Source organism: Scyliorhinus canicula, chromosome 16 (assembly GCF_902713615.1).
Source record: "Scyliorhinus canicula chromosome 16, sScyCan1.1, whole genome shotgun sequence".
In the NCBI taxonomy this organism is placed as follows: domain Eukaryota; kingdom Metazoa; phylum Chordata; class Chondrichthyes; order Carcharhiniformes; family Scyliorhinidae; genus Scyliorhinus; species Scyliorhinus canicula.
In genome coordinates, this window is record NC_052161.1 from 53,763,247 (window position 1) to 53,783,653 (window position 20,407).

General features: G+C 44.5%; 1 protein-coding gene across 2 annotated transcripts in view; it reads left to right on the plus strand.

Annotated features, from left to right (window-relative positions):
* btaf1 (BTAF1 RNA polymerase II, B-TFIID transcription factor-associated) overlaps positions 1–20,407 on the plus strand; it is a 166,835-nt gene that overhangs the window by 111,259 nt on the left and 35,169 nt on the right. For both annotated transcript variants that reach the window (XM_038774122.1, XM_038774123.1), the window contains exons 25-31: positions 3,133–3,281; positions 9,379–9,531; positions 9,769–9,890; positions 9,989–10,156; positions 10,776–10,853; positions 12,125–12,254; positions 17,448–17,589. In XM_038774122.1, coding sequence (XP_038630050.1) covers positions 3,133–3,281; positions 9,379–9,531; positions 9,769–9,890; positions 9,989–10,156; positions 10,776–10,853; positions 12,125–12,254; positions 17,448–17,589 — 942 coding nt within the window. The remainder of the gene's footprint in view (positions 1–3,132; positions 3,282–9,378; positions 9,532–9,768; positions 9,891–9,988; positions 10,157–10,775; positions 10,854–12,124; positions 12,255–17,447; positions 17,590–20,407) is intronic.

The following is a 20,407-nucleotide window of genomic DNA, read 5'->3' on the forward strand; positions in this document are numbered from 1 at the left end:
GGTGATGGATACAGTGGAAGATTCTAAAGCAGTGAATTGTGAGTTTGGTGTCAACATAATTGTGAAAACTAAGCGGTGATTTCAGATGATGTCACCCAAGGACTAGCATGTAGATAAGAAATAGAAAGGGGTACAATGTGTGTACATGTTCCTTCTGTCTGCAAAGAGCAGAGCTCCGTATATTAATACACATGGTCCTGCTCTTTGTAGACAGAAGTATTGCGATCCTGGATCAGACCCTAACATTTTCTAGGATACCAGATAGGAACTCCAATCACTATTTTTAATTTGCAAAACTGTGAGGAAAGGATATTTCACCCCAGGAGTGATTCCACGCATAAATAGGGATGTGGGTATATTTCAGCAAAGTTTATTATTAATACAATATTAAACTACCTTAACATCACAGAAATATAGTTTACAATTACCAGTTAAACAATGATTAACAATAAAATGCAACACTTGGTTTAAAAACGACTTAAAAGTTAGCAACCACAGGATTACTTGCCGTTCTCTGGATAGAGGGGTCTTTAAAAGACTGCTTCAAGCGAGAGATCTTTCAATAAACTGCCTACAGAGCTAGTCTCAGATTAACGCTGAATCTGACGCCTTCTGCAAAAGCTGAACAAACTAAAACTGACTGCGACAGACCTGTCTCCTCCCATAATTTGCATCATCTTTATTCCATTCTAATCCCATGACCTACTTAAGTTTAACACTCTATTTTTTTACTTCCCATAAATCATAACAAACTTTCATTCGGTCTCTCTTTATAAACATAAGCATGGCTCGAAAGAATGATGCACTCGCTTTTATGACATCTTAATTGCACCTTTTGCAGCCACAAAGTCTAGGAGTTTTTTTTAATTTACTGCAGCAGATGCGCATACACCCTAACATTATAGGTGGGATTTACTGGAGGCAGCCTGCCAGCGGGATTTCCCTACCCCACCGTTGTCACGCAAATTTCCCCCCTTGTGACCGGGAAACCCATGCACCGATGGTCACACCTTATTTATACCAATATCTCACATTCATCACAGAAGGACGTGTATACACATTGTACCTGTTTCAGCAAAACAAAATATGGAACAGCCATTTGCTGGCTCAGCAATGCCTTGCACCTGCTTCAGCAAAATAAAGTAAATGATAGCCATTTGCTGGCTCAGCATTGCTTTGACCAATTAGCCAAGCTGCCTGGTTTAGATTGCGAGCAATGCTTTGCAGTTAACTGTCACTCACCATCAATTGGTGCATACTCTATGGCAATGCCTCTACCAATGAGAGTCTACTTGCCAGCCAATCAGTACTCTCTTCTCCTACAGTATAGATTTGTTGTCTCCCTTGCATTTGTATTTTTGTGAAATGCCCTGATGCGTCCAAGACACAAAGCTTCTACAAACTATGTCTTTTTTCCAGAAATTTGTTTCAAAAATTGAAGAGAAAAACTTTGGAGACCTATGGGCAAAGAGCAGGGCAATGGGACGAACTGGGATACAGATAGCTCTGAGAAAGAACCAACATCGACATGATGGGGCAAATAGTGGCGCCCTGTGCTAGTTGAATTAATATATTCCAGGCACAAGTAATCTGATGTAAGGAGAGTGTAGTTCTTTTTTTTTTAATTTAGAGTACCCAATTATTATTTTTTCCAATTAAGGGTCAATTTAGTGTGGCCAGTCCACCTAAACTGCACATCTTTGGATTGTGGGGGTGAAACCCATGCAGACACTGGGAAAATGTGCAAACTCCACACGGACAGTGACCCAGGGCCTGGATTTGAATCCGGGTCCTCAGCGCCATAGGCAACAATGGTAACCATTATGCCACGTGCCACCCCGGAGAGTGTAGTTCTGAAATATTCGACTTGGCATTGTATAATATGATGGGATTAATCAATGATCTGAGTAAAGGCTGTCCTAGGTTGCAGTGGTCATTATATGATGGATTTTTACATCCAGTTTTAAAAGAAGAAGAGTGGGCCCATAACTAGTATTTTAAATGTAAATACGGGTATCTATGTGGGCATGAACTAGCTGAAATGAACTGGGATGCAAGACTAGACAAAAGATCAATAGAGAAGCAGTTGCGGACTTCCAAGGGAATATTTCAAAATGCTCAGAATAAGCATGTCTGTACTATAAAGAATAATTCTAAGGGGTGGACATGGTTAACTAAAGAAATTAAGGAAAGTATCAAATTTGAGGAAAAAACATATAACTACACAATAATGAAGGGTCAGATGATTGGTCAGAATCTAAAGAATGGCAGAGAACGACTAAAAGATTAATCAGTTAAAGAAATTAGAGTATGATAGGAAGCTAGCTAGAAATGTAGTGACACGTTCCAGTACACAAGACCCTGAACAGTGGAAAGGATGTTTCCTCTTGTGGGTGAGTCTAGAACTAGGTGGTATTCTTTTATAATTGGAGTTGCCATTTTAGGACAGAGGTGAGGAGAGATTTTTTCTGACGGTTGTATAACTTTGGAACTCCTCCTTCAGAAGGTGGTGGAGGAAGGGGTAATTGAATATTTTTAAGACTGAGATAGATTCTTGTTAGGCAAGGGAATCGAAGATTATTGGGGGTGGATGGGAATGTGGAATTCAAAACACGAAACAGATCAGCCAAGATCTTATTCAATGATCGAGGGGCAGGATGGCCTACGTTTGCTCCTAATTCCTATGTCAGTTCATAAGTACAATCAGAAAACAATTGCATTTCCCTTTGTTCTCTGCTTTGTAAGTAAAAGTTTTGACCATAATGTTTGCATTGTAAGCAATGACAGCCCAGACCTACCAACAAATCAACCTTTCTTTTCTGCCCTGTGCACCACATAAATTTAATTACTGGCCTATCAAAACACCAAATTGTTAGGATGAATGTGAAATTCATATTTAACTGTTGCCACCTAAAGGGGAGGAAATCAAAGATTTTACTAGGAATGCCCAACACTAAAAATTATGGTTTTCATTAAGAATCAGTGTTTTCTCCCGGTCTCCTTTTATGGGCGTCAGAACCTATTTTAACTATCCAGGCGGATCTTTTGTTTTAATTATTGGAGTTAACTTTTTTAACAATAGCCTGATGCTTTAGGTAATGAAGAAAAAGCTTCCTTAACAGAAATTTACAGGTATAATGGAGCAACTTGATGTAGATATCATCCCGTACATAGTCCTGCTAGTGGTACCTGTCCTGGGCAGGATGAGTGACCAAACAGATAGTGTTCGTTTTATGGCTACCCAGTGCTTTGCAACATTGATTAGGTTAATGCCACTTGAGGTAAGTTTTTAAAAGTTGTATATTTGTCAGCTACCAATACAAATTGCACGCCACAAAGAACAACCCTTGGTCCAGTGTAGTCAAGCTGTCGAGTGAATTTTGCAAGTGCTAAACTGAGTTACTATTTTTTTTAATCTTTCACGGGACATGGGCATTGCTGGTTAACCCAGCATTTTTACCACCTGTCCCTAATTGCTCTTGAGGTGGTGGTGAGCCGTCTTCTTGAACTGCTGCAATCCATATGGTGTAGGTACACTCAGTGCTGTTGGGGGGGATTTCCAAGATTTTGACCCAGTGAAAGAACGGTGATATATTACCAAGTTGGGATGGTGCAAGGCTTTGAGAGAAGCTTTGAATGGTGTTTGCATGCATCTGTTGTCCTAGTCCTTCTAGGTGGTAGAGGTTGTGGGTTTGGAAGGTGCTGTCAAAGGAGCCTTGGTGAGTTGCGCAGTGCATCTTAGTGCCAAGCTGGCAGTACCAAGATGCTCAGCTGCCACCCTGCCCTGTCCCTGACTACCCAGGGGTCTCGAATGGCCTGCGAGACCCCCCCCCCCCTCGCAGATGCCACTACGACTGGCCTCATGTTTGTGTCGACCATTACTAAACAGGGCCCTTGCAAGGTCTCCCAGGCACGGCCGTTGAATCCGGTGAACTTATATTTAAATGAGCATATTCTCAGTGACAGTGAGATCCCGATCATGATGTCTCGCAAGATGCCATTGAATCTCGTGGGACTTTTCGAGTGTCGAGAATCTAGCAAGAGGCCTCTCATGAGATTGAACGGCCTTGTCCTGACACCCACGTCGGGCACGGCAAGGCCGCTGAATTTTGCCCATAGTCTTTATATGACCAGTCCACTTCCAGTTTCTGGTCAATGATAACCCCCAAGATGTTGGTAGTGGAGGGATTCAGCAATGGCAATGTCATCAAATACCATTGGAGATGTTTGTATTCTCTCTTGGAAATGGCCACTGCCTGGCACTTGTGGCATGAATGTCACTTGCCACTTACATCCCAAGCCTGTATGTTATCCAGGTCTTGCTGCATGGACTGCTTCAATATCTGAGGAATCGTGAATGGTGCTGAAAATTACACAATCATCAGCGACCATCCCCACTTCTGATATTCTGCTGGAAGGAAGCAGCTGAAGATGATTTGGTCTGGGACACTACCCTAAGGAACACCTGCAATGATGGTGGGATTGAAATAACTGACCTCCAACAACCACAACCATCTACCTTTTTTGCTAGGTATGACTTGAACCAGTGATGAGTTTTCCCTGACTGGTGAAAGCCAAACTGAAAGTCCATTGAGCAGCTTATTGCTGCATAAGTGCCATTAAATAGCACGACTGATGACCCATTGCATCACCTTGCTGATAATTAAGAGTCGACTGTTGGAAGGTAAAATGAATCTGTAGTCAAACATCTTGCGTTTCCATATACATGATATTTTGCAGGATGGGGCAAATTTTAAATCATCCACCATGCAAGATTTAATGTTGCGGAATAGAAAATGTTCTCAATCTTAGACACCTAGTGCTGGCACCAATTTCTTCAATTTCAGTCATAATATGACTAGATGCAGAGTAAAATTTCATTTGCATTGAACCAGCAAATATACGTTAGCTATAACCCAGTCTTGAGTGTTACTTAATGTACAAAGATGAATATTTCCATGATTTTTGTTCTTTATTCATCGATGGGGTGTGGGCGTCGCTGACTGGACCAGCATTTATTGTCCATCCCTGGGGGCATTTAAGAGTCAACCACATTGCTGTGGGGGCTGGAGTTGCACGTAGGCCATACCGGGTAAGGGAGGCATATTTCCTTCCCTAAAGGATATTAGTGAGCCAGATGAGTTTTTATGACGATCAACTGTTTCATGGTCATCGTTAGACTATTTATTGCAGAATTTATTGAATTCAAATTTCACCATCTGCCCTGGTTGGATTCGAACCTGAGTCCCCAGAGCATTGTCCTGGGTCTCTCAATTAGTTCTCCTGACAATACAACTATGTCACTGCCTTCTCCCCTTTTTCCCCCAATGACATAGGTACAGCAGAAAACATGGGCGAATTCTCCGATGGCTATTGCCGAAATCACAAATGCGATTGAGTGGAGAATTGCAATTCTCCGTCACCTCGACCGTTGCGTTAATGTGGCCCGAAACGCATGTCCAGTAAACACCATTTGCATGTCATTAGCGGGCCCGACTTTGTATTCTCTGGGGCGTCTGCGGTTCTCCGCCTCCAATGGGCAGAGTTCCTGACTGCGCAGTTCACTTGTGCTTTTAAAATTCGGGCCGGACACTGACTGAGATAGGGGTGGAGGATGGGGGGGGCCCCTGCCAGGTGTGGGGAGGGGGCAGTGATGGGAGAACAGGCCCAGTGGTTCGGGTGACCCTGCATTGGGCTGGGGAAGTGTCCAGTCACGGACCGCCATTGCTGCAGCCTGCAAGACAGCCATTTTGCAGTGCACCCCACTGACCACCCACCTTAGCCCTGGTTCTGCAGAGTGACAGCGGCCGTATGGGTCCTGCCACCCCAGCACCCTGCCACGACCGCCACCCGGCAGTCATTGGCGGCCTTCTCTTGGGGGAGGTTGTATGGTACGGTTACGGGTGTGTGGGACGGATGTTAGTGCCAGGACACAGTGTTTCCTACTCAACCAAGCCACCCTGAGGAGGTCGTGCAGTTTTTTGCGGCGCTGCTGTCCATTCTGGATGGTGTTACTGGTGACGCTAATCACCTCTGCCACCTGCGCCTAAGCACGGCGAATAGCGGCGGCTGGCAGCCTCCTTCCCAGGCCGGGGTACAATGTCATCCACCTCGCCTCCTCCACCAGATCCAGAAGGGTCACCAGCTCGGCATCCTTGCAGCTTGGAGCTGCGCGTCTTGATGCCATTATGTTGGCTGGGAGTGTGTGTGTATGTGTGTGTGTGTCACGAAACCGGTGCATCCCACACCGTCTCTTATTGGAACAGATTGTGTTTCACATGCTGCCAGTGCTAGCCCCTTGACAATAGCGGAAGAATCGGTCCAGGTGTGGCTCCAGTTTTTCTGTCGTGGAAGCCCATGAATTCTGCGCCGGTGTCAACACTTAGTCTCGGAAATGGAGAATCCAGCCCCATGCCTTTCACCCAAATCATTCCATGATGGTATTTATGCTTCACTTGCGCCTCTATCCACTTTTCGTCATTTAACTCTGTCAGAATCACCCTCCATTCGTTTCTCCCTGATGTACTTATGTAAAACATCTATAGTATTTTCCTCGACTACTCCCTGTGATTGTAAATTTCACATTCTTGGCATTCTCTGTGAAAAGGAGTTCTCAATGTCCTATCTATTTCTTGGTAACTTGGAGGCTATATTCATGGCCTTGAGTTGTGGTCTTCCCCGTAAATGGAAGCACACTGACTACCCTTTTCATGATTTTGAAGACCTCTATTGGTCCCACCTCTGCCTTCACTTTTCAAGAGTGCAAATATTCAGCCTCATTCAATCCTTTCTGGGTGGATATAACCTCAGTTATGATATCATTGTAAATCTTTTTTGTAACCTTTCCAGTGCCTCTGAATCCTTTTTATGATAGGGCAACCAGAGCTCTACTCAATACTCCCCAAGTATCTCTTCACAAACATAATTTCACCAGGCTTGTGGATCAGATGGAGGAGGAGTTCAAGAGGGGGGACATGCTGCCATTGTCGTTGTCGGGGAGGGTGCAGTCCGTCAAAATGACGGTGCTTCCGAGGTTCTTGTTCCTCTTTCATTGCCTGCCCATCTTCATCCCCAGGGCCTTCTTTAGGAGGGTGACTAGCAGTATTTTGAGCTTTGTGTGGGCACATGGGACTCCGAGTGAAGAGGGTTTTCCTGGAGCGAGAGAGGGATAGAGGCGGGCTGGCGCTGCCCAAACTTTTGGGGTACTATTGGGCGGCCAATGTGTCAATGGTGCGTAAATGGGTGATTGAGGGGGGGGGGGGGGGGGGGGGGGGGGGGGGGGGGGGGGCGTGGAAAAGAATGGAGATGGCGTCATGTAGAGGTACGAGTCTGGGTGCCTTGGCAACGGCGCCGTTGCCGCTCTCTCCTATGAGGTATACCACGAGCCCGGTGGTGGCGGCGACCCTAAGAATCTGGGGACAGTGGAGACGGCATAAGGGGGAAACAGGGGGCTCGATGGAGGCTCCATTAGGTGGAAATCATCGGTTCATCCCGGGGAACACTGATGGGGGATTTATGGGGTGGCAAAGGGTGGGCATCAGTAAATTGAGGGACCTGTTTATTGGCGGGAGGTTTGCGGGCCTGGGGGAACTGGAAGATAAATTTGGGCTCCCCCAAGGGAACATGTTCAGATACTTGCAGGTAAAGGCATTTGCTAGGCGACAGGTAGAGGAGTTCCCTTTGCTGCCCTCGCGGGGGGCGATGGACAGAGTGCTTTCGGGGGTGTGGGTCAGAGAGGGGAAGGTGTCTGACATTTATAAGGTAATGCAGGAGGTGGAGGAGTCGTCAGTGGAGGAGCTGAAGGCTAAATGGGAGGGGGAACTTGGGGAGCAGATAGAGGACGGGACTTGGGCGGGTGCCTTGGAGAGAGTCAACTCTTCCTCTTCATGTGCGAGGCTTAGTCTCATCCAATTTAAGGTGCTGCACCGGGCCCACATGTCCGGGACTAGGATGAGTAGGTTCTTTGGGGGTGAGGACAGTTGCACCAGGTGTTCGGGGAGTCCAGCGAATCATGCCCATATGTTCTGGGCATGCCCGGCACTGGAAGAATTCTGGAAGGGGGTGGCGGGGACGGTGTCGGTGGTGGTTGGATCCAGGGTCAAACCAGGGTGGGGACTCGCGATTTTTGGAGTTGCGGTGGAGCCGGGAGTGCAGGAGGCGAAAGGGGCCGGTGTCCTGGCCTTTGCGTCCCTAGTAGCCCGGCGGAGAATCTTGATGCAGTGGAAAGATGCGAGGCCCCCAAGCGTGGAGACCTGGATCAGTGACATGGCGGGATTTATAAAATTGGAGAGGGTCAAATTAGCCCTGAGAGGATCAATACAAGGGTTCTATAAATGGTGGCAGCCTTTTCTGGACTTCCTGGCTCAAAGATAGGTATCTTGGTCAATAGCAGCAGCAACCCGGGACGGGGGGGGGGGGTGTTCCTTATTGTACTTTCTATTTTTTTTCTATGGTTATGTAACTTAACATTGTGTTAATTAAAGTTGTTAACATGTTGTGTTCATTGAGGAGGGGCGAATGTTTATGATTGCTATTATTATTGTTATTAGTATTTTATTATGGTTCGATGTTGTATAAATACAAAATTTTTCAATAAAAATTATTTTTTTTTAAAAAATACTCCCCAAGTATGATCAAACCAAGATTAGACAGGAGTTCAGTTCAACTTCTCTGCATCTGCCATTTTCCTGAAAATGCTTATTTTACATTTGTTGAAATGTTTTTCTTTTGTTCTGGAGTTGGGAAGAATAATAAAACTGTCTAAAGTATTAAAATAGATGATGACTGCTAGGAAGCTCAATATGTGCACAGCAAAGTCTCACAAGCAGCAATGAGATAATGATCTTGTGAAGTTGATTGAAGGATATGTATTAGTCACGACACCCACCAGGGAGACTTCCCCAGTATACACTGAAGGATCAAACCTACAACATGCGCTATTGTCCCTGGAATGGGGCTTGAACCTAAGATGTTATGACTCTGAAGCAAAGGTGATACCAGTGAATCATGGTTGCCAACTTTGTAGGACTATTGCAACCAATAGAAGAAATTGCTACATCATGAATTGATTGAACTTTGGTCCCAGAGATTAAAGTCAGAGTTTAACCCATCCATCACTCCATTTACACACCTTTGTTTCTAGTGTTCAGATAATTACAGGTTTAAATTAATGGTTCCCCAATACATTATACACGAGGTAAAAGTAGAAATGGGTATTATTGTTTGTATATTTTTATTGTACATGCTAATCTTTCCCATGATGTTTGATGGGTATTTACTGACCTACCACCATGGAACTCTGAAGGAATGAGGTCTTTGCATGTTTACTTCCATTATGGTATGCAAAATACTAATTTTAAACCACATTCAATTTTGTAGGCTGGCATTCCTGATCCTCCTCATATGTCAGAAGAATTGATTGAACAGAAAGCAAGAGAGCGACACTTTTTGGAACAGTTATTAGATGGGACAAAGTTGGAAAATTACAAAATTCCTGTTTCTATCAAAGCTGAACTTCGAAAATATCAGCAGGTAGGCAATCTATAATTTTCTAAAGTTCTTGATGGAGACATTTAAGTTCACATATATATATATATATATATTGTATATATAATATATATATATTTCGAGAGGTAATGAAATTCTACAGACTTCAGATTTTTTTGTCCGAGCTTGCGCGATCTAATATCACGAATTTTGTTAGTATCTTGGAGAAATTATGAGCCAGAATATTTATTTTTATTTTGCATAAATGTTTTGTCTTTGAAGGATGGTGTAAACTGGTTGGCATTTCTGAACAAATACAAGCTCCACGGCATACTATGTGACGACATGGGGCTGGGAAAAACTTTGCAATCTATATGCATTCTTGCAGGAGACAATTATCTCCGGTAATATTCTGGAAATCATTTACTATAGATTTTGGTAAATTTTTGCTGTTCATTTCGTGAAAAACTAGCACTGTAATGACCTACCTCTATTTTCACAGGACTCAGGAGTGCACAAAAACTCAGGTAGAACGCAGTTCACCTCTACCTTCTTTAGTAGTATGCCCCCCAACACTAACAGGCCATTGGATAGATGAAGTAGGGAAATTCTGTTCTCAAGAAATATTGCATCCATTGCACTATACCGGACCTCCCACTGAGAGGGCTAGGTAAGTTTTTTTTTTAAGCTGTAGTGATTATTAATCAATGTAATGTTTGTGGCGTGAATTTATTATCAACAACAATCTAACCACAATTTTGCTACTGTTCAATTCAATTATGCATTCCAAATTAACTGCAAGCAAACCAAAACTTTCTTATGATTTGGCAATCATGCTCAGTTGAACACCAAGTTTGTGTAAAGTTGAGGCAAGAACTATCTTCTACATACAAACATACCATGTTCATATGTAAAACAGTGGCAAGAACTATCTTCTGACCAAGTTCATCTTCCTCTGATCCACCACAACCTATGTTGAGTAAGTTCTGATGGTTCCCTTACTCTGTATTTTTCACCATCTGATTTGCACATGCATCATTTTTTTTAAAGTTGAGCTATCCAGCATTGCAAGTGACAATTCCATTTAATTCACTTTCATAGCTTCAGTTGCTGAGGTAAGCTAATGGAATCAACTCTCAACATAGATGAGGATTAATATTTTTTGTGGAATAGTGACTACAATGCCAAGAATGACATGGTTTTTCTGCTCTAAATTAACAAACATTGCATTGTGGTTCAAGAATGTTATGCAACATCTGTGTTAATGTGCATCGTATCTTGGGTTTCAGGTTGCAGCACCTTGTGAAAAAGCACAATCTTGTTGTAGCATCATATGATGTTGTTCGAAATGACATTGACTTTTTCAAGTGAGTAGATACTTGCCCTTACAGCAAATGTTCTGTTTTACCTTGACTAAGTTGTGTTTGGCATATTTAGCTATTCAAATTTAGATATGTTTTGATAGCCTATGGGCGCGATCGACAGGCACGCTCTGCCCAAAAAGCAGCTCACCACGGCATAACATGGCTGGGAGACCCCGCTCCCAGGATCTACCCAGGTCACAACGCCTTAGGAGATCTAACTCGATCTCGTGAGATGTTGAGATGTAACTCCCACCTTTTGTGAGTAGGATCACTTTTTGGAAAATCTGCATATTAAAGCCTCACTTTAATGTGCAGTTTCCCGAGGCAATTGAGATCTATCGGGATAATCGTAAAGGCTGCCATGGGACAGCCGTGACCCATGGCAGCCTTCACGGCCACTTCTGGGGCCGATTTCTCCCCCCCCCCCCCCCCCCCGGGGCAGGGCTAGGAGCGCTGTGCGTCACGACGGCGTGGCCTTGACGACGGTCGTCAAGGCCGCACGTCAAGCGTCACGGCGGCTCATCGGCCGCGCATGCGCAGGTTGGGGAAAGAGTGCGTCTGTTTTGGACGGGCCTGTCCCCTCCCGAGCACAGTCGTGGTGCTCCCGTGCCAGTCGGGCCTCTAGATGCCCCAAACGGGCATCTGGCGCCCGTTTCACGACGGCAGCGAGTAGGTGTGTTTGCTGCCATGTTGAAATGGGCGTGAAGGCCCGGCTGCTCGGCCCATCGGCCTCGGAGAATCGCCGCTCGCCGTAAAAAAACGGCGAGCGGCGATTCGTGGCGTGGGGGGGGGGGGGAGATAGCAGGAGGGCGTGAAAAATGTCGGGAGGCCCTCCCGCTATTCTCCCACCCAGCGTGGGGGGCGGAGAATCGCACCCATCACCTTGGACAAGTGGCATTCAGTACTGGTCTCCCCAGAAGGGGACCAGACAGAACAGCACTCATGGGGGTCTCCCAGAGAATTGAAGACCCCCAGGTGCATGCCCTTTGGGCAAGGTGGTACCCTAGCACTGCTGGTGCCACCTGGGCACCCTGGCAGTGCACCTGGGTGCAACGGCGTCCCAATCTTTCACTACACTGAGGAGTTACGGTGAGCGGAGCTCCTCAATGTAGAAAACTGAGCTATGTGCGGACTCGGCCGTGCCCCCTATCAAACCAGAATGCCATTTAATAGTGTATTTCTGGGCACTGTGAGCACCGGGAAGTTAAATCACACCCTATATTTAACCAGAAATGAATGATTAACATGAATCAATGATTTTCCTTTGTTCTCAGAAATATCAAATGGAGCTATTGTATTCTTGATGAAGGTCATGTCATCAAAAATGGAAAGACAAAACTGTCAAAGGCAGTTAAACAGTTAACTGCAAGCTACAGATTGATTCTGTCTGGGACACCAATACAGGTATTTATTGTCTAGTTAAATAATTTACTCCCTGATGACACAACGTGTTGATTTGGGAACAGAAAACATCAAGTGGTTAATGCAGAATGAGAAGAAATTTATTACCAGATGCACTTGGTAAAAGATGCAAATGCAATTGATGCACTGGCCAGGCAGCATCAAATGGATGCATATAGGATTGTGACATGTTAACTTGTCTGGATGAAGGCATTATTGTGTGTATATTTGAGGTAGCCTGAAAATGAGAGCATTGTAAAAATAAATATACTTTCTGGAATGGTTGATCTTGAGATTCCAGAGGGCCTGAAAACCATGGAGTATCTGCGAAACAAACATTTGTGCACGCATGTTGCTGCAAACTGCTTCAGAAATGACAACTGTTTGAATAATGCTTTGGTCATTATGGGAAACTATAGAGGCTTACAAATCAAATGTAAATATCACACCTCTCATGCTAAATATATTTCTCACTTCATGGAGCTCCCCTTTGATTGTAAAGTATAGGCAGGAATACTCTAGCTTTAGTAGGTTGTAGGGGTGGCACGGTGGTTAGCACTGCTGCCTTACAGCGCTGAGGACCCGGGTTTGATCCCAGCTCCGGGTCACAATCACAGTCCATGTGGAGTTTTTACATTCTCCCTGTATCTGGGTGGGTCTCACCCCCACAACCCAAAGATGTGCAGGATAGGTGGATCGGCCATGCTAAATTGCCCCAGGTGGTTATCACTAAGGTGAATCATGTGAAAATTATATATCTCCACACAGTCATGTAAAAACTATTTATTTGTAAGATGAAGTCAATTAAAATATTTTGCAGGGTCTCTTTCAAATAGATAAAACAGTTTACGCGAGTAATCTGCTGAACACAAGAAATAGGGATAGGAGTAGACCATATGACCCATTAAGCCTGCTCATCCATTCAGTATGATCATGCTGATCTTGGGCTTCAAATTCATCTTGCCTCCCACTCCCCAAATCCCTTAATTCTCACAAGACCAAAGATCTGTCTATCCCAGCCTTAAATGGATGCCATAATGGAGCATCCATACTCCACTGGCATAGAGAATTCCATGTTCACAACTCTTTGAAGTAATTTCTCCTCCTCTCCATCCAAAGAGGTCCTAGTGCGGCACATTGCACAGTTGCTTCACAGCTCCATGGTCACGGGTTTGATTCCCGGCTTGGGTCATTTCTCCTTGTCTCGGTCCTAAGAGGTCCTGGGGCAGCACAGTTGCTTCACAGCTCCATGATCACAGGTTCGAGTCCCGGCTTGGGTCACTGTCTTTGCGGAGTCTGCATGTTCTCCCCGTGCCTGTGGGTTTCCTCCGGGTGCTCCGGTTTCCTCCCACAGTCCAAAGATGCGCAGGTTAGGTGGATTGGCCATGCTAAATTGCCCTTGGGTTAGGTGGGGTTCCTGATTTGTGGGGATAGGGTGAAGGTGTGGGCTTAAGTGGGGTGCTCTTTCCAGGAGCTGGTGTAGAATCGATGGGCCGATTGGCCTCCTTTTGCACTGTAAATTCTATGGTAAATAATCAGCCGCTTATCTTGAGAATGTGCCCCATGTTTCAGACTTGATTCAAACATGGTTCCAGAGGCGAGGTGAGAATGACTGACCTTGATACGGTAGCATTTCTCTGAATATGACAACGAGGAGCAAAACTGAAGTCAATAGGAATCAGGGGAAAACACTCTGCTGGTTGGAGTCATACCTGGCACAAAGGAAGATGGTTGTGGTGGTTGAAGGGCACTCCTCAATTCCAGGACATCCTTGCAGGAGCTCCTCAGGATAGTGTCCTAGGTGCAACCATGTTGAGCTGCTTCATCAATGGCCTTCCTTCCACAATAAGATCAGAAGTGGGCATGTTCATTGATGGTTGTGCGGTGTTTAGTACCATTTTATGACTCCTACTGAAACTGCCTATAACCAAATGCAGCAAGACCTGGACAATATCCAGGCTTGGACTGACAAGTGGCATTTCACATTTGTGCCACACCCCAAGTGTCAGCCAGTTGCCATCTTCAACAAGAGAGAATCTAACCATCTCCCCATGACATTTGATGTATTACCATTGCTGAATCACCCACTATCAACACCATTGACCGGGAACTGACTGAACTAATCATATACACACTATGTCGACAAGATCAGGTCAGAAACTAGGATTTCTGTGGAGAGAAGTTTATTTCCTTTTCCCTAAAGCCATCTCAAAGGCACAAGTCAGGAATGTGATGGAATACTCTCCACTTGCCTGAATGAGCACAGCTCCAATAACACTTGAAGCTGGATGCCACCCAGGACAAAGAAATCTGCTTGATTGGCACCTTACTTTCCTGCTTACATCCCCTCTACCACTGATGTACAGTGGCAGTAGTACATACCATCTACAAGATGCACTACGGGAAATCACCAAGACTGTATAGATAGCACCTTGCAAACTCGTGATCAATATAATCCAGAAGGACAAGGGCAGCAGATGCAATCTTGACTGTTTCTTCTTTGTCACCTGGGTCAAAACACTGGAATTTCCTCCCTTACAGCTCTCTGGATGTACCTACATGGACTGCCACAGTTCAAGAAGGCACCTCACCTCCACCTCCACGAGGGCAATTCAGGGTGGGCAATAAATGCTGGCCTGACCAGCGATGCCCACATCCCATGAATTAATTTTAAAATACTCCCTGACAAGCAGAAACGATGGGTGGGATTCTCCGTCCCGCCGCACCAGTTTTCTGGTGCGTTGCGTCCCCGCCAGCAGCGGGATTCTCCAACCCGCCAGCTGGCCGATGGGGTTTCCCATTGAGGGCAGCCTCACGCCATCAGGGAAAACCCCGGGCATGGGTGCGCTGCCGGCTTAACGGAGAATCATGACAGCGGAGAGTCCAGCCCAATGTCTCAGCGTCTACCCTATCAAGCCCCTTCAGAATTTTGTAGGATTCAGTTACAATGCCTCTCATTCTTCTAATTTCCAGAGAATATAAGCCCAATTTACTAAACCTCTTGTTATAGGACAACCCATTCAACCCAGTTGCCAATTTAATGAACCTCCACTGTGCTGTCTCCAAATCAAATGTCCTTTCTTAAATGTGGCTACTTAATCTCCACCAAATATTCTAGATAATGTCTCACCAAAACCCTGTACATTTGTAGTACGACTTTATTCTTGTACTCCAATCCTCTTACAATAAAGGCCTTCCTAATTGCTTGCTGCACCTACATGCTAACTTTCTGTTCCTTGTACCAGCACACCCAAGTCTCTTTGGACATCAATACTCATTCACACCTTTTTTAAAAAAAAATTATTTATTGTTTTTTATTCTTAAATACCGAAGTGCATTATTTCACACTTCCTTACATTATGCATTATATACTATCTTGTTTCTCACTCACTTAACTCGTATCTCTCTGCCACCTGACTCCTCCCCACAGCTTTCCTTCCCTTCCAGGGGCTGGTTTAGCTCACTGGGCTAAATCACTGGCTTTTAAAGCAGACCAAGCAAGCCAGCAGCACGGTTCGATTCCCGTACCAGCCTCCCCGGACAGGCGCCGGAATGTGGCTACTAGGGGCTTTTCACAGTAACTTCATTGAAGCCTACTCATGACAATAAGCGATTTTCATTTCACCTAGCTTGCTATAATCAACAAACCTGCATTACGCTCCGTTTCTTAATCTGAGTCACTAATATAGATTTTAGAAAGCTGAGGTCCCAGCACTGATCCTTCTCTCAGTCCACTATTCACAGCCTGCTAACTTGAAAAGCCCCATTCATGCCCATTCTCTGCTTTCTATCTGACCACCAATCCTCTATCCATCCTAAAATATTACTCCCAACTCAATGAACCGTTATCTTACCTTTTGTGAGGTTTTTGTGAAATCCAGGTGTACCACATTAACACTTTCCCCTTTGTCTATCCTACACGTTACATCCAGAAAATACTAATAAATTTGTCAAACAGGATTTCACTTTAGGAAAACTGTATTGACTTGTTTTAATCATACTGTGCTTTCCTGAGTATCTTGTTAAGTCTACCTTAAAAATAGATTCCAGCATTTTTCCAACAACTGATATTAGGCTAACTGGTCTGTAGTCTACTGTTTCTTTTTCTTTTCCTTCCTTTCTTGAAAACATTTGCCAACTTCCAATCCAATTGGACTGTTCCCAAATCTAAGGATTTTGGAAAATCATAGCCAGCGCATCCACTCTTTTTAGGAATGTAGGCCATCAGGTCCTGAGGAGTTTAGTCCCTTAAATTTCTCCAATACCTCTCTGCCGATGCTAATTTCCTTAATTTCTTCACTTTTTTTAACCTCTAAGTTGCCATATATTTCTGGTATGAAACTTGTATCTTCTACTATGAAGACCGACACAAAATATTTGTTCAATTCCCCAGCAATTTCCTCATTCTACATGATGACGATTTCTCCTGTTATATAGTAATCACTGGAGGTTCAAATTTTCTGGCTGCTGTATTTTAGACCATTCCAAAGAACATAGAACATTACAGCGCAGTAAGAACTTCTGGATTCCTGTGGAGAGAGCAAATAGACATAACCTTTCGAGTCCATCTGACTTTTCAGAGTCCTCTGTGCTGAAGAAGAGTCTTATGGACTGGAAGCGTTAACTCTATTTTTTCTCTCCACAGATGCTGCCAGATGTGTTTGAGGTTTTCCAGCATTTTTCTGTTTTTGTTTTGGATTCTAGCATTGCAGTATTTCGCTTTTATTTTAATAATCCAGAGACCCAGAATAATGATCTGGGGATCCTGAGTTTACATCCTACTGTGGCAGCTGTTGGAATTTAAATTAAATGAATGAAACTATCACCGATTGCAATAAAGACCCATTTGGTTCAAAAATGTCCTTTTGGAGAAGAAAATTTGCCATCTTTACTCCGGTCTGGCCTCCATGTGACTCCAGACCAACCATACATGCTGCCGTCTGAAATGTTCAGTTCAAGGACAATTAGGAATGCACAACAAATGTCGGCTTTGCCGGCCAGTAACATCCACGTTACAGGAAAGAATAAAGAAAAAAAAAATCAGCAAATTGTCATCTACCAATTGGAATATGTTATTTAACCTCTTTTAAATTATTCAATAAATTTAAATTATATGCTTAAGAAAAATTGAGCAGTTGAAAACCCTACATAAGCACCTGGAATATTCAATTTGAAAATCAATTTGTGTCGCTACAGAATAATGTATTGGAACTATGGTCATTGTTTGACTTCCTGATGCCAGGATTTTTGGGTACCGAGCGGCAATTTGCAGCCCGTTATGGAAAACCTATATTAGCTAGCAGAGATGCTCGGAGTTCTTCAAGGGAGCAAGAAGCAGGTATGGTAACATTGTGAACCCAATTTAATGCATAATCCATGTTTGGTTCTCTCCTTCATTTTAAGTACAGGCAAAGGTTTTGGGTATTATTCTGATCTGGAATGCACTGCCTGAAAGCAGATTCAATAGAAAATTCAAAAGAGAATTGGATAAATACTGAACAATTTAGAGCTTTTTTGAGGTAAGGGCAAGGAAGTGAGATTAATTGAATACCTCTACCAACAAGCATAGATAGACAAGTTGAGCTGAATATTGTCCTCCCGTGCTTTATCATTCTGTGATTATGATTTTGTTACACATTTATCAAAATGTAGAATCTTCTCAGACAATTTGTAATGTTATCTTCTAGTGGATCAGATATTTGGTAAAATATGGCAGTATACTATAATTGCTTCAGACATGGATTCTTTTGGCGGGTTACTTTCCAAAAACATGGAATGTTAGAAGAGTTTGCTCATTCTTCCTGTGTCTGAATGGGTTTCCTCAGTGCTCCAGTATCTTTCCACAGTCCAAAGATGTGCAGGTCAGGTGGATTGGCTATGCTAAATTGCCCCTTAGTGTCCAAAGGTTTGGTGGGTCGGGGATTGGGCCTAGGTAGGTGCTCGTTCAGAGGGTCGGTGCAGGCTCGTGGCTGAATGGCCTCCTTCTGCACTGTAGGGATTCTAAGGTTCTATGCAATCACTGGGTCAAATATTTTTGTAAATTTCTGGATGACACACTTGAGACACTGAAGCATTAATGAAGTAATTTTAATTAAACCAACAGAGTAAGCATTTCAAATACAATTTTAGTTTGAACAGCTGTAACTTTATTTTGTAATTTCTCCAAATTGTTTTCCCCCTTCAAATATTTACCCAATTTAAGACCACTAATAATATGTATTAATATGCCCCTTGAAATTCAATTACTTCTCTTTTTTAGTGTATCTTAGCACCAAGACTCTCTTTTTCCCCTTTGGGAAATTGGGATTATTAGACCGATGAACTTTGTTGAACATTACTTCCGTGGCCAATAGGTCCTGGCGTTGAACCTGAACTCAGAACTTCTGGTCCAGCGGTAGGGATGCTATCAATGTGCCACAAGGCCTCCTACCCAATGACATTTCCATTGCTGAATTCACCACTTATCAACGACCTGTGGGTTGCCATAATCCAGAAATTGAACTGCACTCACCATGTAAACACTGTAGCTACAAGAGGACATCGAAGGCTAGAAACCTGGCGAGAGTAACTCCCCTCCTGACTCTCCAAAGCCTGTCCACCATCTACAAGGCACAAGCCAGCAGTGTTATGGAATACCAAAAGAAAAGTGAAATACTGCAGATATTGGAATCTGAAACAAAATCAGAAAATGCTGAAAAAGCTCAGCAGGTCTGGCAGCACCTTAGCAGAAGAGAAGATAGCTAACGTTTCAAGTCTGTTGGCTCTTTTTCAGAATTAAAAGAGAGGGAAATATAGAAGGAAAGTGGAACATCTGAAACAATGATGAGTGAGATCTGGTAGAGATTGTGTGACAAAATAGGCACGAGCAGAAAGGCTAATGAAGTTTATTTGCAATACAAAAGTAAAGCTACCACGGCATACAGCAATAGTCCCAACCAGGGCCGGCTCAAGGCACCGGCAACTCGGGCAGTCGCCCGGGGCGCCATGTGCTAGGGGGCACCAGACTCGGGTCCCGCGCATGCGCAGTTGGACCGGTGCCAACCAGCGCATGCGCGGTGGCCGCCCTCCCCCGCTGTGGCCGCCCTCCCTCAGGGGAATGGGACAGTTCAGCGCCGACGTTTCAGCGCTGCCGTTTCAGCGCCTGGACGTTTCAGCGTCAAAAATTTCAGCGCCAAAAATTTCAGCTGGCCAGCGCTCATTCATTCACAGGTCACTTTACAAGCGCAACGAGATTAACAGGGGAGCCAAAAAGCTGCAGTGCAAAGGTGGTGACACAGGTATACTTAGTTATAACACTTAGTTATTTGGCCTTTTTTTGGAGTTTTATTACTGTGTGCTAAGTGGTGTGCAGAACCCAGATACAGAAGCCTCACCCCCAAGGTCTGCTTAAATGTCATGTCTGAAGCTTTTAAAATTTGCTTCTCTTTAAACATGGGGATAAAAATCCCATGCTCTTTAAACATAGGGGAGAAAAAGCTGAAACTGTCAGTGAGAGTTTTGAAAAACCCTCCGTTGAACTACATGTCATCTGGTGTAGGTTAGAAAACAATTTACCATCTGCTCATGCGGTTTCAATAATCAATAATCAATTATCACTCCCCCAAGGACTATTATTATGACTGCATCCCGCTCCTTTCATTCTTTTCGTATCTCTTGAGGGTGTTATTTCTAATCATGGTGCACTCTGTTGGTCGGGTTAGTTTCCCGGGGTCCCCCTGGCTGGGGCTGGAGTGATTATCCTTTTCCTCTTAATATGAATGGGGACAGTACATTTTCCCTGCTGGGACGGGAGAGGTTTGGATTTGGATGGGGTGCAGGTCCAATGATATGGCCAGTATCCTGTTGTCCCTGGGCACTTGGGATGTTCCTTCTGGAGGATGCTTATGAGGGGCAGTTCCCCAAGGTCTTGTTTTTCCTGCTGTATGATTTTTTTTTTCTGGTGCTGAAATGTCCTGTCGCTGAAAAGTCCTGGCACTGAAACGGCAGCGCTGAAGCGGCGGCGCTGAAACGTACCGCACCCCTCCCCCAGGGCGGCGCGCCCCCCCCCCCAGGCCCCGCCCCCCAGGCCCCGCCCCCCTCCAGGCTCCCCCCTCCAGCCCCCCCCCCTCCAGGCCCCGCCCCCCCCTCCCCAAGGGCGCCGAAGTTCAGCTTGCCCG